Source organism: Acomys russatus, chromosome 11, assembly GCF_903995435.1.
Source record: "Acomys russatus chromosome 11, mAcoRus1.1, whole genome shotgun sequence".
NCBI lineage: Eukaryota > Metazoa > Chordata > Mammalia > Rodentia > Muridae > Acomys > Acomys russatus.
Genome location: NC_067147.1, coordinates 22,166,991 through 22,182,009, shown reverse-complemented (window position 1 = coordinate 22,182,009; position 15,019 = coordinate 22,166,991). Strand labels below are relative to the sequence as shown.

Genomic DNA, 15,019 nt, shown 5'->3' with positions numbered 1-15,019 from the left:
ATCAAGACTGGTTCAAATTTATCTTTAAAATTGAAGATGTTTCTCTTTCTGCTCAAATAATTGCTCTCATACACCTCTGAAATTATTTTCCTTTCTGTTTTTTTTTTTTTTTTTTTTTTTTTTGGTAAGATCGAAATGACTTCACAAGCCAGCTTTTCAATATTGCTGTGGCTAGTTTCTTTGAAAACTTTTCATTGGGTGGAGAAAAAAGAAAAGAAAAACTCTATCACATTATTTATATTCAAATAAGACGGCTGAAGAGATTGCAAAAACCTAGTTACAAAAAAAAAAAAAGACCTTTAAACTTGTGTGTGTGTGTGTGTGTGTGTGTGTGTTTATGTGTATGCTCTTGAACCCAGAGCTCAACAATTTGTCAAGCCTAGCTAGCCAGCAACCTCCAGGAGTCCTGCTGTCTCTGCCTTCCAGCCTTTGGATGGCAAGCATGCAATTCTATTGCCCTGCTTTGACAGGAGGTCTGCAAATCAAATTCAGGTCTTCATTCTTGTGCAAAAATCAGGATTATCATGTATCTCATCATTTTTATTAAGTGAGGCACACCTTTTAAAGTTGTGTCCACCAGTGTTCCAGAGCAAGCTAGGGATCTGGGTTTACTGGCAATGAGGAATGAAGAGGTGAGGAAAATGCCTGCTCAATAAACAAAAGCAATAGGAAAGCATTCCGTGGTACCAAGCTGAACGTCCCCTTCTGCTTCAGCTGCACTTAGATGCCTACAGTGGTACTAGTAATTGTCTCTGGCAGCTTTATAATCGCCACTGTGCCGATGAGGCCTGGTAATTGACCTCCTGGTCACTTGTCCTCAGTGTCCTGTCCATGCCTTCCTAAACCTTTAACTGTGCCTTCCAGCTGAGGATGTTGAAGGGTATAGGAACTTTTATGTGACTTTTCTTCCTGCTAACCCACTCCTGGGGGCCACTCATACCATCTCCTAACTTGTCCTTGGCTCTCCACTGTCTCCCTGCCCAATGATACTCACCACAGTTTTAAGTTTCTGGTGGACTAGGGAAGATGTGACAAGTGAGACAAAACAAAAAACAAACAAACAAAAAACCACTAAACTTTCTGTCAACAACAGCTGTGCTTCTTCAACAGGAATGTGGAATGGAAGCCTGAGAATTCTGACTCAAGAGTTCTGGGTGGAGTCTGGAAGCCTGTGTTTCCCACACGTGACACTAGTGCCATTGCTCCGGCATCTTTGAGGGTTGCAGTAGTGCAATTTTCCTAGGGGTGATAGGCCTTTCTCTTCTTAAGGGGTTCCCTCTGGCTTTCTCTCCTGCCTTCAATGTTCATGGGGAGCCCAACTGCCCATTTAGGCCAACCTTAGCCCTGCCCTTTTTATTCAGTGGCAATAACTTCTTGGCATGAAGAGAAGGTTCGGTGGTCCAAAGCACTGGCTGCTCTTTCAAAGAACCTGACGTCAATTCCCAGAACCCACTTTGTAGCTCACACCCACCTGTAACTCCTCCAGCTCCAGGGAATCTGATGTCATACGATGAACACTGTGGGCTCCAGGCATACACATGGTGCACAGGCACACATACAAGCAAGACAGCAACACACATAAAATAAAAATAAATATTAAAAAAGCCAAATTTTTGCCCTCCTAACTTGTGTCCTTGCCAGTTCCCTTACTCCCTTTACTAACCTGATTTCCTCCATATGCTTTTGCTTACCTTCCTCTCTTCCCACAAGTTTTACATGATCAGGCAGAACAATTAGTTCTTTGCTGTTGTTTCAACCCTTTGGTTCAAGAACAGGATCTAGACTGGGCTTCGCGTAATATCCAGACAGTCCATAGAGAGGAGCAATCACCAGCCAAAATATAGTTTTGAACCACTGTCCTGAACCTCAAAATGGCCACCCGTCCTCCACTGTAGGGCATTTAGAATGTGTGGCATGTGACAACATAACAGAGCTTTAAAATGTGCATACAAAAAGGATGTAGTTGGAATCCACAATTTTATAGATAAGGAAGAGGCTCTAAAGCTTCGAGTGGGTGCCCCGGGTCGTATTCAGGAAAGATGAGACTAAATAGGAAGCCCCTGGCTAACCACAGTCTTACAACTACATCCATCAATGCAGATTTTGAGCCAGGCCTGGCTTGGGGTGTAGACCTGCTGTCCCAGCTATTTAGGAGATGATCACAAGTTCAATGCTATCTACAGATACAGAGTTAGTTCAAGAGCAAGCTGAGCGACTTAATTAAATCTTACCTCAATACTAAAAATTAAACTAAGGGGCCTGAGGATACAGCTCCATGTTAATGCCCTGGCGTGGATTAATCATCAGGAGTGGGCAATTGAATGTGGATTTCAAGCATACAGCAACTCTGACAAGAGTGCTCTGACCTAAGTAGGAGCAATCAGAGTTGGAAGCAATGCCACCTGCCGCACATGCCTCCAACACTAAGTGGAGAGTGGAGTCTGACTTTCACACGTACTCTGGTGCCTCATATTTGACCACGTCCTCTGAATGGGGAGACCTGGGGGCACTCAGAGGAAGGATAGCAGGCTACCCAGAAGAGACTCGATACCCTATGAGCATATAAAGGGGGAGGAAGTCCCCCTCAGTCACAGTCATAGGGGAGGGGAGTAAGGGGGAAATGGGAGAGAGGGAGGAATGGGAGGATACAAGGGAGGGGATAACCATTGAGATGTAATATGAATAAATTAATAAAATAAAACTTTTTTTTAAAAAGAGTTGCATACATAATTTTAGAATGAAAATCTGAAAACAAAGATTTAAACAAAGCTTTGATCTTACATGTAAAAATTTACCCCTAATAAAGGATGAAGTCCCGTTAGGTAGATAATGATTTGTATGGTCACTACAAGTGCCAGAAATGTGGCTCAGCTCAGGAAAAGTTAGCAACTGCTCAAACTATAAGGACAGCTTGGTTCATTTGAAAGAGGTGGGTGTTTGCATCCCTCCACACTCAGTCACCAAGCCTATTCAAATCCTGTAGCTTCATCCTTGGGCACCACTGAAGAAGAAGATGGAAGAATTGTGAGGGGGCTTCTCACTGCTTCTCACTTGAAGGCAGCTCATGTTATCTCTGATTGCAGGTCATTGCCACAATGAGATACACATTCCAACAAAACTACAAAGGAGCTAGAAAATGTAGGAGAAGATGACCCAAAGTCCATCATGCCTAGTGCATAGGACATGGGAAAACTAAAGACCATCATTCAATAATCACTTGTCCCTTAGAAGTGAGGTATTCAAGAGAATAGCAGTCCCAAAGGAAGGTCCCATCATGATGGCTCTTATATTTTTCTTGATTTTCATGTGTGAAAGAGTTTTTTAAAGTCTTAAGTTTCCATCTTATTGTCTATTTACTCAGTTCAAACAATAAATAAATCTGATTTTGAAATCAGAGCAGACAGTTGGAAAAAGGAGAGACTGACCTTAAAATCAGGCTTTTCAGGTTTGGTAGTCTTAGAGAGATTATTTTACTTTTCTGTGCCTCAGTGTGTGTGTGTGTGTGTGTGTGTGTGTGTGTGTGAGAGAGAGAGAGAGAGAGAGAGAGAGAGAGAGAGAGAGAGAGAGAGAGAGAGACAGACAGACAGACAGACAGAATAGCAGTCCCAAAGGAAGGTCCCATCATGATGGCTCTTATATTTTTCTTGATTTTCATGTGTGAAAGAGTTTTTTAAAGTCTTAAGTTTCCATCTTATTGTCTATTTACTCAGTTCAAACAATAAATAAATCTGATTTTGAAATCAGAGCAGACAGTTGGAAAAAGGAAAGACTGACCTTAAAATCAGGCTTTTCAGGTTTGGTAGTCTTAGAGAGATTATTTTACTTTTCTGTGCCTCAGTGTGTGTGTGTGTGTGTGTGTGTGTGTGTGTGTGTGTGTGTGTGTGTGAGAGAGAGAGAGAGAGAGAGAGAGAGAGAGAGAGAGAGACAGACAGACAGACAGACAGACAGACAGACAGACAGACAGACAGACAGAGACAGAGACAGAGACCTGAAGGTTGGTAAAATAGTGACACAGGGGAGAGTACCAGCTAGTGACCATTATCCCTCAAATCTGTAGTCCCAGGGGATCTTCCTTCCTAGTCCCACTAGCTTGTGCTACTATTTACCCTGTAATTAACCCCTTCATGTCATATTGATTAGAATACAACTCACACTCTAAAGAGCGTCCTTGAAATAAGGCTTTTGAGTGTTTAAATGCACAGTCGATCTAGGTAGGAAATTCAAGTGAATACCCGCCATTTAACAGTTACCCACACCCATTTCCCTCCACTTGCAGATGAGTGTTGATGTATTCATCTTCATTTCACAATAGGAAGCTTTAGCCTTGGGCAGCATTTCAATTTGACTGCTGTTGGGAGCCTCCAAATAGTATTAAAATGATTGGCTCCATGCTCATTTGGGAATATGAAGGAATCTGCAAATTAATTCTCACTTGCCCCTGTCAGAGTTGATTTCTAAGTGTTTATAATTGATTTTGGTTTCTACCCATATTCCTAGGGGGAGCCTTTAACAAAAGGTGAAAAGGGAGATAGAGTAAGTAGACGTTTATCGCTGTCTTGGGTTTTCTATTTCATTGATTTCACTCTGCAATTTGTTGTTTGGCAACTAATAGATTTGATAAAGTAAGTTCTCTGAAAATTGTAATTTCTTCTGTGGTTTTTGACACTTGATTTTACACCTTAGTAAATGCTATCCGCTATAACACTTTAACATTTGATTTGGGTTTTACAGGCCTTTATTTTTTTTTTTTCCTTTTCCTTTTTTTTTTTTTTTTAACCTTTTTTAGGGGAGGTATGTGTGTGCCACATTGAGTGCATGCCTAGGTGCATATATGATGGTCATAGAACAACTTGTGTGAGCCTGTTCTCTCCTTCCACCACATGGGTCCTGAGGCTTGAACTCAGGTCTTCGGGCTCAGAAGCAACTACCTTTACTCTCTGAGTCATCTCACCAGCCTATTCTACCAGCCTCTTACCCTGAGGATGGTGAGCATCTGGTGGTGTAAGAGTCATTGCAAATGTGCCATGGCATCTCAAGAAGAAATGAAATGAGCAGTTTTATTGCTTACTAACAATAAGGATTTTAAATATTGATTTGGGGTGAGCATTGCTTGATCGCATGGCTTCTATAATGCCCAATTTGGTGTGTGTGTGTTAACTGGTAGAAAGTCAACTAAACTATCAAGATATCTAACCCCATCTGGATTCAGGAATGAACCATATGGTGTTTATTTTATTGACAGGGAGAACCTGGCCTATTAGGACCACAGGGAATAAAGGTAATCTGACATTTTTCAGTCACAGTTGCAACCTTAATGAGATGTTAAAAATAATAGTAACATTTAATTTTCCTTTCCACTCATGCATTTAGGGGGAACCTGGAGATCCTGGTCCCCCTGGTTTAATAGGAAGCCCAGGGCTAAAGGTAAGTACTTCATATATAAAGGAGTGTCATAAGTCACTCTTTGGAAATAATTCAGGATTTACAACCATCCTGCATTCAGAAAGGGTTTGGTGTGCCATTCATTTTCATCGCAGATGTTCTCAGAGATTGTATCTTGTTTCCATGGCGATGCCCCCTCCCCACTGGCTATATTTATTACAGACATAGAAGCTAGCCTTTTAAAATTCTTTTTCAGAGCAAATTCGCAATAGCATCCACAAGAGCATTAAGAGTAAACAATGCCAGTTAAATCTATGGCCTTGTGCCACATTCCTAACAGGAAGAGGACTCAGGATCTGATTCTTCACTAAAGTTATACATCCCTGAGATGTTTGGGTTTCCCAGGGGAAATTCTTTACGAGTGTCTCAAGAGAAATCAGCTGCTGGAGGCATGGGAGAAGCTTGGGTAGAAAGTTCCCAGTCAGTGCACCAGGCCAGTTACCCCATTATCACCTGCTGATAGAAAGACCCATTAACAAAACATCTCAGAACTATACTGCTAAGCTCTGAGCACACGTCAGTATTACACACAGGTGGGATGCTGGGAAGTCCATCTCTTCCTAGTAAAGTTCACATGGTATTCACCACCATTCAGATACCGTCTAGTTTTATGAAAAGCTAAAGTAGATATCACCTTCTGTTTTAGGGTCAGCAAGGACCTGCAGGTCCCGCGGGGCCCAGAGGACCACCAGGAGATGCTGTACGTATATAGCTTCCGTGTTCTGAAGTAAACTTAAAACTAAGCTGTGCCGTAAAGAAGGTCAGTGAATAGGCTAATTTATGCCCCAGTCCACCACCCACTGATCTTGTAAAGTCAGGGGCTACTAGGAAGTGCTTTCAAGTGGAGCTGAAGAAACCAATCTTTGAAATCCAAGCTAACTCAATTGCCAATAGTCATGCTACTGCAGAATGGAGGAAAGCAGAAATATCCAAAGAAAAAAGAAAAATAAAAATAAAAACAAGAAAGACAGCAAGCGTTTCCAAATTGCATAGATTTGAGTTAAAAAATCCATTTTCATGCTACATGATAAACTCACTGTAGCTCTCTCTCTCTCTCTCTCTCTCTCTCTCTCTCTCTCTCTCTCTCTCTCTCTCTCTCTCTCTCTCACACACACACACACACACACACACACACACACACACACACACACACAGAAAGAGAGAGACAGAGAGAGAGAGAGAAGCACACACTCATTTTTCTTCTATTTCCCCATATTTCTGCTCCTTGCATCCCAATGGGAACTGAGAGCTAATTATCAAATACTAGATCTAAATGGAGAGAATTGCTGGCTATGACTCTCATGACTCTCAGCCCATGACTAGGATGCTAGTTGAGCAGTCTTGAGAACTCTCCCCTTTCTATCATCTTGGGAGCAGCCCTATGACCGTTCCCCCTGCTGTCATGCTCAATGCCTGAGCCTCCTGGAGACCACTGGGTAGCCCTCGTAGTGTGCTTGCCCATGTGAACATCCAATCCATGGGAAACATTTTTTATTCCTCCTACAAGCCAATTATTGGACCACTTCAGGGTTACCTCATGGGAAAATACCATAAAAAAGAGAAATGTTGATAACACAAGATGAAACATGAAATACTCTGGTTAGACTTAACTGTCAGTACCAAGGGAATAAAAAGAGAACAAAATCCAAAGGAAAAGAGCCACAGTGGCAGGGCATAATAAAAATACCTTGACTTTATTTGTAGGTTGTAGTGCCACCATCCCACCCCTTTAGCAATTGTTTGGGTAGAACATTTCAATTCCCCTTCTCTGTTTCCCATGATAGCTGTTAACCTCACTTGAGATGACAAGCCACACATATCTTCAAGTAACATTTCCCCTAAGGCCCAAATCAGCACTACCTTATAGAGAGATGTTAAAATTCAGTTCTCTTTCAAAAATAGAAGGCTATGACATTAGAGACGTTCTGACTGCTCTTCTTGAACTTTGTGTTTTCTAGGGATCGCCAGGAGAACATGGTATCCCGGGGAAAGAAGGCATTAAAGGAGAAAAGGTACAGCTTAGATTTTATTTTTGTATATTAAGTAAGAAAAAGAAAGAAGAAACCAAGGATCCTAAGGTCATGGAAGAACCAAAAGATGACTGCGGGACTTGAGCCTCCCACAGGCTGTCATTGCAAGGGGACAGGCATTCGTATAACCTGTGATGTGGTGGCCCTGGTATCACTCATCTTTGCAACCATGGTTATGGCACAGAAACTTCGGATGACAAAATGAGCTAAGTCAGAAGTGAAGGCGTGAGGGCTGAGGTCAAGCTATGGATCCTCAGAATCCATAGAACCTGTTTCTTGATTCATCACATGCATGCCAATGTTACATGATTCACAGGAAGTATTACATCATTCTCAGGAAATAGGCATTTAGATTATCTAAAGAACCTCATTGCATGAGTAGATATGGCCTTTGTGCCTGTGTTTATGCATAGGTCTGTGTTTCCTGGTCCTGTTTAAACTGAAATGAAAAGAACTCATTTCAGAACCTGAATGTGTTTAAGATAACAAGGGCAGCACCCAGAGTGAGCTGGGCACTTGCTAAATCTATTCGAGGGGCTGAGTGCAGAAGTGAACACAAGGATGAAGTTTGACTAGCCATGACAACATAAAGCACAAACTGGAAACTACTGTCTCCCAATTTCCTATCCTGAGCAAAGAAGCAAAACAAAGAAGGAATCTCATCTTGTTTTCCACAGGGAGATCCTGGTGGAAGGCTAGGACCTCCCGGACTTCCAGGTCCAAAGGGTGATACTGGGCCTCCAGGGAAAAGTCTGCCAGGGAAACAAGTAAGTACTGCCCTTTTACTAGGATTGTCCTTGAGAGTTCATTTGCTGCTAATTTGGGGCCCCCAGTTTCAAGACATAAGTGTGATTTTTAATTCCACTCCCCCCAAAAGAAAAGAGCATAAAGAAAAAAGAAAGAAGAAAAAAAAAAAGAAAAGAAATAATCATTATATACCATAGCTCATAAAGCTAAAACAATTTAACAATTTGAACATTCAGTGCAAGTCAAGAGGTCTCTGGGGCAGGATTTATGCAAGCACACAACATTTGACATATAATCTGAGATGTTTCAAAGGCATCTGGACTGTGTGTAATTCCTGAGAGATCTATGTATCCTCACACATCAGTTCGTAGGCCATAGGCCTTCCTAGGACACTGTCTTAAAACAAATGCACCACATTTCCCTTCCAGAGTTTGAAGATATAACCACTAGCAGAAAGTGTGTGTGATCCACATTCTACCCAGGACACAGGAAGTTGTATCACCAGAAAACCCAAAAGCCAACATGCTAATTTAATTTGCTTGTTTTCCTAACCCTCTTTCTACCTTTACATCAATTATTAACGGTGACAATTCTGATGATGAGATGTCTAACATCACAGATAGAGTCTCTTATATTTCAAGCTAATTATGCAAAATCTAGAGCCTTCTAAAATTTCCCTCTACTCTTAATAAGAGGTTTACTCAAGTAAAATGAAGGATAGTGAATCATAGTTTTAAATTATGACTTCTTTTTTGATTATTTAGGGAAAAAATGTGATCATTTTACTTTTTTATTTTTTTTAGGGTTTAGATGGAAATCCGGGAGCACCTGGTCCACGTGGGCCAAAGGTATATACATTTCATAGCTAGTTTTAAAAGAATTAATGATTTAAAAAATGTAACTGAAAATGTATCTATGTTGAGCCTTATATTAACAGGAGCATTTGGTTTCATAGGGTGAAAGAGGGCTGCCAGGTATCCATGGATCCCCAGGGGACATGGGCCCACCAGGGGTAGGAATCCCTGGCAGGACAGTAAGTAATATTCAGTCAAGCTATTTAAATCCTATTGGTTGCATTTTATCTCTACTCTTACTTAATTCAGTGCTTAAATTTTTATATAGAACAATAAGATGAAAGAAAGAACTAAACGAGACATAAATAGGACAGGAAGAAACCAAATCATCCTTATTTAGACTTGACTTAATCCTATATTTAGAAGACCCTAAACACACTTCCAGAAAACTCTTAGAGCTGAAAAACATTTTCAACAACATAGGAGAATACAAAATAATTATTTAAGAAAGTACTAGTGTCTATATATAGCATTAAAAAACTTGACAAGAGAGATCAGGGGAAAAATCTCACTCAATTAGCTTTTGATGGGGGACTACCTAAGGCTAAGCCTGACTAAAGAGATCAGAAACATTCTCAATGAAAATTTGAAGGTACCAAAGGAGGCACTGGGAGATGAAGACATCACTTTTGCTCATAAACTGGCAGAATTAATGCAATGAGAATGTCTATATTACCAAAAGCCACTCATGGATTTAATGTAATCCCCACCAGAATTACAATGATGTTTTTTACAGAACTGGGGAAAGCAATGCTAAGATGTATATGGAAGCACAAAATACCTCAAATAGTAAAAGCAATCCTAAGTAGAAAGAGAAATTCTAAAAACTTCATAACACCTGATCTCAACTTACACTACAAAGCTATACTGACAAAATGGAATGGTTCTGGTACATGAACAACATGTAGACCAAGAGAGTAAAATAGCAGACCAAAAAATAAATCCACACTGCCACAGCCACCTACTTTTTGACAAAAGTATTACAAATATTGATTGGAATAAAAGATATCCTAGTCAATAAATAGTGCTGGGGAAAACAGATCATCACATATAGAAAAAAATGATACAAAATGATTTATATCAAAGACTTTAATATAAAACCAGAAACTACTAGAGGAAACATTAGAAAAATTCCTCAAGATAAAGGTATAGGCAAAATTTTTCTGAAGAGAAATGCAGTAGCATAGAAAATTACAAATTGGCACTATGAAACTAAGAAGCTTCTGCACAGAAAACCACCAGCAGACTGAAGAGACAGGCTACAGGAAACAACCAGCAGACTGTAGAGACAGACTACAGAAAATAACCACCAGACTGTAGAGACTGGCTACAGGAAACAACCACCAGCAGACTGTAGAGATAGCCTACAGGAAACAATCACCAGGCTATAGGAACAGGCTATAGGAAACAACCAGAAGGCTGTAGAGATAGGCTACAGAATGGCAAAAATTACATCAGTGTGTTAGTTCCTAGAATCTATTTTTTTAAAAAACAAGAATTAAATGCCAAAGTAAATAAATGATAAATAATATCCTCTATAACTTTCAATAAACAGAGGCTAATAACCTAAACAGTTCCTAAAAGAAGAAACATGATAGCTAATAAGTATTTTTTTAAAGGGTATAACATCCTTATCCATGAAGGAATTACAATTTAAAACTAAAGAGATGAATCATCAATTAAGAGTTTGTACTGTGCGAGCTTCCAGAAGATGTGAGTTCAGATCTCAGCACCCACATCACGCAACTCACAACATCCTGTAACTCCAGATCCAAGGGATACAACACAAAGACTCTCATATATGCACATGCATCGTATGTACACACACACACACACACACACACACACACATAATAAAATATATGCTCTTTAACTGCTTTCAGACTCACTCCATCTCACCCCAGTCCAAAAAGTGTCATCATGACAAATGACAAATATTGCTGTGGGTGTAAACTGCTACTCTATCTACAGAAATCACTAGATTTCTCAAAATCTCAAATCTCAAAAGCTGAAAATAGAACTACGACGTGGCCCAGCTATACTAATCTTGGGTACATACCAAAAGCATTCTAGCTCAGCATACCATGTTTATCACTTCACTACTCACAATAGCTAAGAAATAGAACCTGTCCAAATGTTTCCTGATAGATGAAGAAAAGAGGGTATGTATACGCAGGGAATTTTATTCATCCCATAAAGGAAAAGGAAATTCGTGACATTTGGAGAAAAATGGGTTCACCTGGAAATCACTCTATTAAGTGAAATAAGCCAGACTCAGAAAGACAAATAATGCATTGTGTGTGTGTGTGTGTGTGTGTGTGTGTGTGTGTGTGTGTGTGTGTGTGTGTGTGTGTTGTCATATAAGTAAACAAAACCATGGAGGGAAGGAAAAGATCATAAAGGAGAGGGGAGGGGGAAGAATAATGAGAAGGTAATGAAATACATCTGGCAGGAAACAGGGGGAGGGGTTCCTATGGTGACAACAGAGACTACCAGGAAGAAAATGTGTCAGAAGAGAACAGTGGGAGAGGGGAGCATATAACAGCAAAGTATCTATGAAAATGCCACAATAGAACCCGTTACCTTATATACTGCCTTTAAAAGAAAATAAAACATTGTATCAAGAACTCATTAAAGAGATAATAAGTTTATAGGGGGAATTACCAGTTAGGAACACAACAGAAAGGCAACAAAAGGCTTCGATAATAAGTGCTATGAACATCTTTAAATAAGATAGGAACTCCACCAAATGCTGATGCCAACTGCTTAAAAGAAAAAAACTTTTATGTTTGTTTGTTTTTGAAGATATGTTGTATGTAACTCTTGCTGGTCTAAAACTCATTATGTAAATCAGAATGATCTAGAACACACAGAGATCTGCCTGCCTCTGCTTCCCAAGTGCTTGAGTTATTCCAGACCTCAGTATTTGAGGAGTCAAAAAATAACTCCTGGACTGTTAATTAGCCATCTTCTCCCACCATTGACCAGTGGTGTGGGTAATTTCTTGAGAGGAAAATGAGGGCCTGCATAGGTCTGCACCAGGCCTTCTCTGTGTGTTATGGCTGTTAGCTTGGTGTTGTGGGAGGACTCCAAACAGTGGGAACAGGTGTGTCTGACTCTTTTGCCTGTTCTTGGGACTCTTTTCCTCCTGTTGGGTTGCCTTGTCCATCCTGGGCTTTTTGCCTTGTCTCTTTTGTATCTTGTCTTGTCACATTTGGTCCTTGTCTCTTGAAGGCTTGCTCTTTTTTGAAGAAGAAATGTAGAGAGCATGGATCCAGGGAGAGGGGAGGTGGCCGGTAGCTCGGAGGAGTGGAAGGAGGAGGAACTGTAGTCAGGATGTATTGTGTGAGAGAATCTATTTTCAAAATAGTGGAGAGAGAGACAGAGAGAGAGAGAGAGAGAGAGAGAGAGAGAGAGAGACAGAGAGACAGAGAGAGAGAGAGAGAGAGAGAGAGAGAGAGACAGAGAGAGAGAGAGAGAGAGAGAGAGAGAGAGAGAGAGAGAGAGAGAGAGAGAGAGATGAGTTGATGAAGAATGGAATGGAGGAGGTCCGGGCCTCTCAGCCTCACTGGCAGTTGGTTTCTGATCGGATATGATTTGGATGCGTGGCTTGCACACACCTGAGTGTGCAGCAGCATAGTGGAGTAGACTAGAAAAACAAAAAATATCGAGTGTGTAAGCAAAGCTTCATACTTTTAGCCTCAGATATGTGATTAAACTACTGTTTGAAGTCATGAGTAGCTCTCTGGAAACCCTGTGCAAGGTTTTTGGAGCTTTCAGATTATGCAAATATCAAAGTCTGTTGCTCTGCTAGGGACAGTCCTGGTAGAATTTTGATAATTCTCTCTCATTCTACCCAGGGCTCCCAAGGGCCAGCTGGAGAGCCGGGTATTCAGGCAAGTGACTTCACTAAGTTATTCAACAGAACAAGTTTAGTTTTCTTGATTTCCAGAAATTAAACAAAAGACAATCCTAAGCAACTTTTTTTTTTCTTCATTTTTCTAGGGTCCACGAGGTCTGCCTGGATTACCGGGAACTCCAGGGGCACCAGGAAATGACGTAAGAGCATTTCCTCAACTTCTGTCCCATGTCCGTTTTAATCTTCTCTAACTCACAGAGCTTTGAATAAGATGCCTCTGTTTTTAGGGCGCTCCAGGGAGAGATGGAAAGCCAGGCCTTCCAGGGCCCCCAGGTGACCCGGTATGTAGACAGCCTTTGCCTGATTTATGTATCTTTTATGTAGCCAGAAGCCAAATGGCCTACCCAGCAAGTTTTGCTGTCCAAACTAATTACAATGCACACTGACTGCTTGGTGATTTTGTTTATCCCTATTATTTTGTAGAGGGGAAAAAATTCAAGCTGGGTCAGCATTAGTGTGTGTGTGTGTGTGTGTGTGTGTGTGTGTGTGTGTGTGTGTGTAGTGAATATTTATTTCCTAAGGGTATAATTCAGCTGTACAATTTTGCCCCGGGCTGAGTCTTACCATTTATTGTCTTTGTTCCCTGGAAAATTGAGATAAAATAGATAGCCACAATTTCTATTCTTCCTAACGTGAGTAAAGGAATTCAATTTTGAAATGAAAGTTTGCAGGTAAGTTAGCTCCAATGTGGTGCATAGCCATTGATTGAGTGCCTCTGAACAGATGAGATGATTAAATTATGAAAATTGGATTGAAAAATCTCAGAAAATGCATTAAAATACTAACCGCGTGTTGCATAGTTTTATTTCGGGTTAAACCTTGCTATGAGTGACAGTAAATCCCTTTAAATAGCCTCATCCCCAACACTTATGTTTTTTGAGATGCCATATGGCACATGGCATTGTATTAAGAGTCTTGTATAATAAAATCCAAATCTGGCCTCTCACTGGGTCTTCACAGATCCTCTCACCTCCCACACTGCGTGTGCCTTAGAGCCTTTAGAAGCCGCATACAGCAGCATTACCCTGCCCTTCTTCTTCAACTCCATCACTGAATTGTGTGTGCACCTCATCTCAAATCCTGTTGACTGTCACTCGTCACTCGTCACTCAGGCTTACACAGTCTTTCTCTCTGAAAGGATATTTTAAGACCTGTGTCCCAAACATAGCCCATGTTCCCCAGGTGCCTGCCATGTCCCTCTGAAGTCTCTTCTGAACTGCTGTAAGAGCTACGTTTAAGGCAGACTCACCCTGCCATCTTCATACTTTGAGCAGCCTGAGAGTGTACTTGGTAAAGGAATGATTTCCTTTTATCAGATGATTTGTTTTCATATGTGACTAAACCAGCAGCACAGGGAAAGCATAAGGTTACCGTGTCGTGAACCTCCACAATGCAGATGCATGATCAAGGCAAGGATACAGATGAGCTTGCATGCTCTTGGTGAAGGACCAGTGGATGCTTTGACAGTCTGGTTCTATCAGTACTGTGGGTCGTTTTCATTCCATGAAACAAAGCTAAGCCAGTGAGTCTGTAGCTGAGACCAAAGATCCATGGCCCAAATTTCAATTGGCATATCACTTTAAGAAAAAAATACATCAACTGCTTTGATCATATTGTACTATGTTCACATATATGCACATATCCATAGATCTGGGTTTTTCCCTCTCTTTTTAACTACAGATCGCACTTCCTCTCTTGGGAGACATTGGCGCCTTGCTGAAGGTACTCTTTCGCTATAAAATAATTTACATGTTTGTGTGCAGAAAGGGTTAAGAAAGAACATTCTACTAAAGGTAGAAGTAACTGCTCAGCCCAAACAATTCAAATTCATAGGTTAGAAAATATTTAAGACAGGAAAACGCACATATCTTACTATGACTTGTAGCATTTGTGCCAGTCTTCCTACTCCCTCCCTTCTGGATTTCACATTGTAGACATGGGGATGGGGAAAGGCAGCATTGAGATGATGAGATGCAGGAAGAGGTGACATCATCGATACCATGTAAGTGGATCCTGCCTCCTCTGAA

At 40.8% G+C, this 15,019-nt stretch overlaps 1 protein-coding gene across 1 annotated transcript in view; it reads left to right on the top strand.

The window, feature by feature from the left end:
* Positions 1-15,019, top strand: part of Col19a1 (collagen type XIX alpha 1 chain) — a 326,054-nt gene that overhangs the window by 256,627 nt on the left and 54,408 nt on the right. The window contains exons 20-31 of the mRNA XM_051152999.1: positions 4,498-4,533; positions 5,243-5,278; positions 5,371-5,424; positions 6,089-6,142; positions 7,401-7,454; positions 8,150-8,239; positions 9,023-9,067; positions 9,175-9,252; positions 12,934-12,969; positions 13,079-13,132; positions 13,220-13,273; positions 14,673-14,714. Coding sequence (XP_051008956.1) covers positions 4,498-4,533; positions 5,243-5,278; positions 5,371-5,424; positions 6,089-6,142; positions 7,401-7,454; positions 8,150-8,239; positions 9,023-9,067; positions 9,175-9,252; positions 12,934-12,969; positions 13,079-13,132; positions 13,220-13,273; positions 14,673-14,714 — 633 coding nt within the window. The remainder of the gene's footprint in view (positions 1-4,497; positions 4,534-5,242; positions 5,279-5,370; positions 5,425-6,088; positions 6,143-7,400; positions 7,455-8,149; positions 8,240-9,022; positions 9,068-9,174; positions 9,253-12,933; positions 12,970-13,078; positions 13,133-13,219; positions 13,274-14,672; positions 14,715-15,019) is intronic.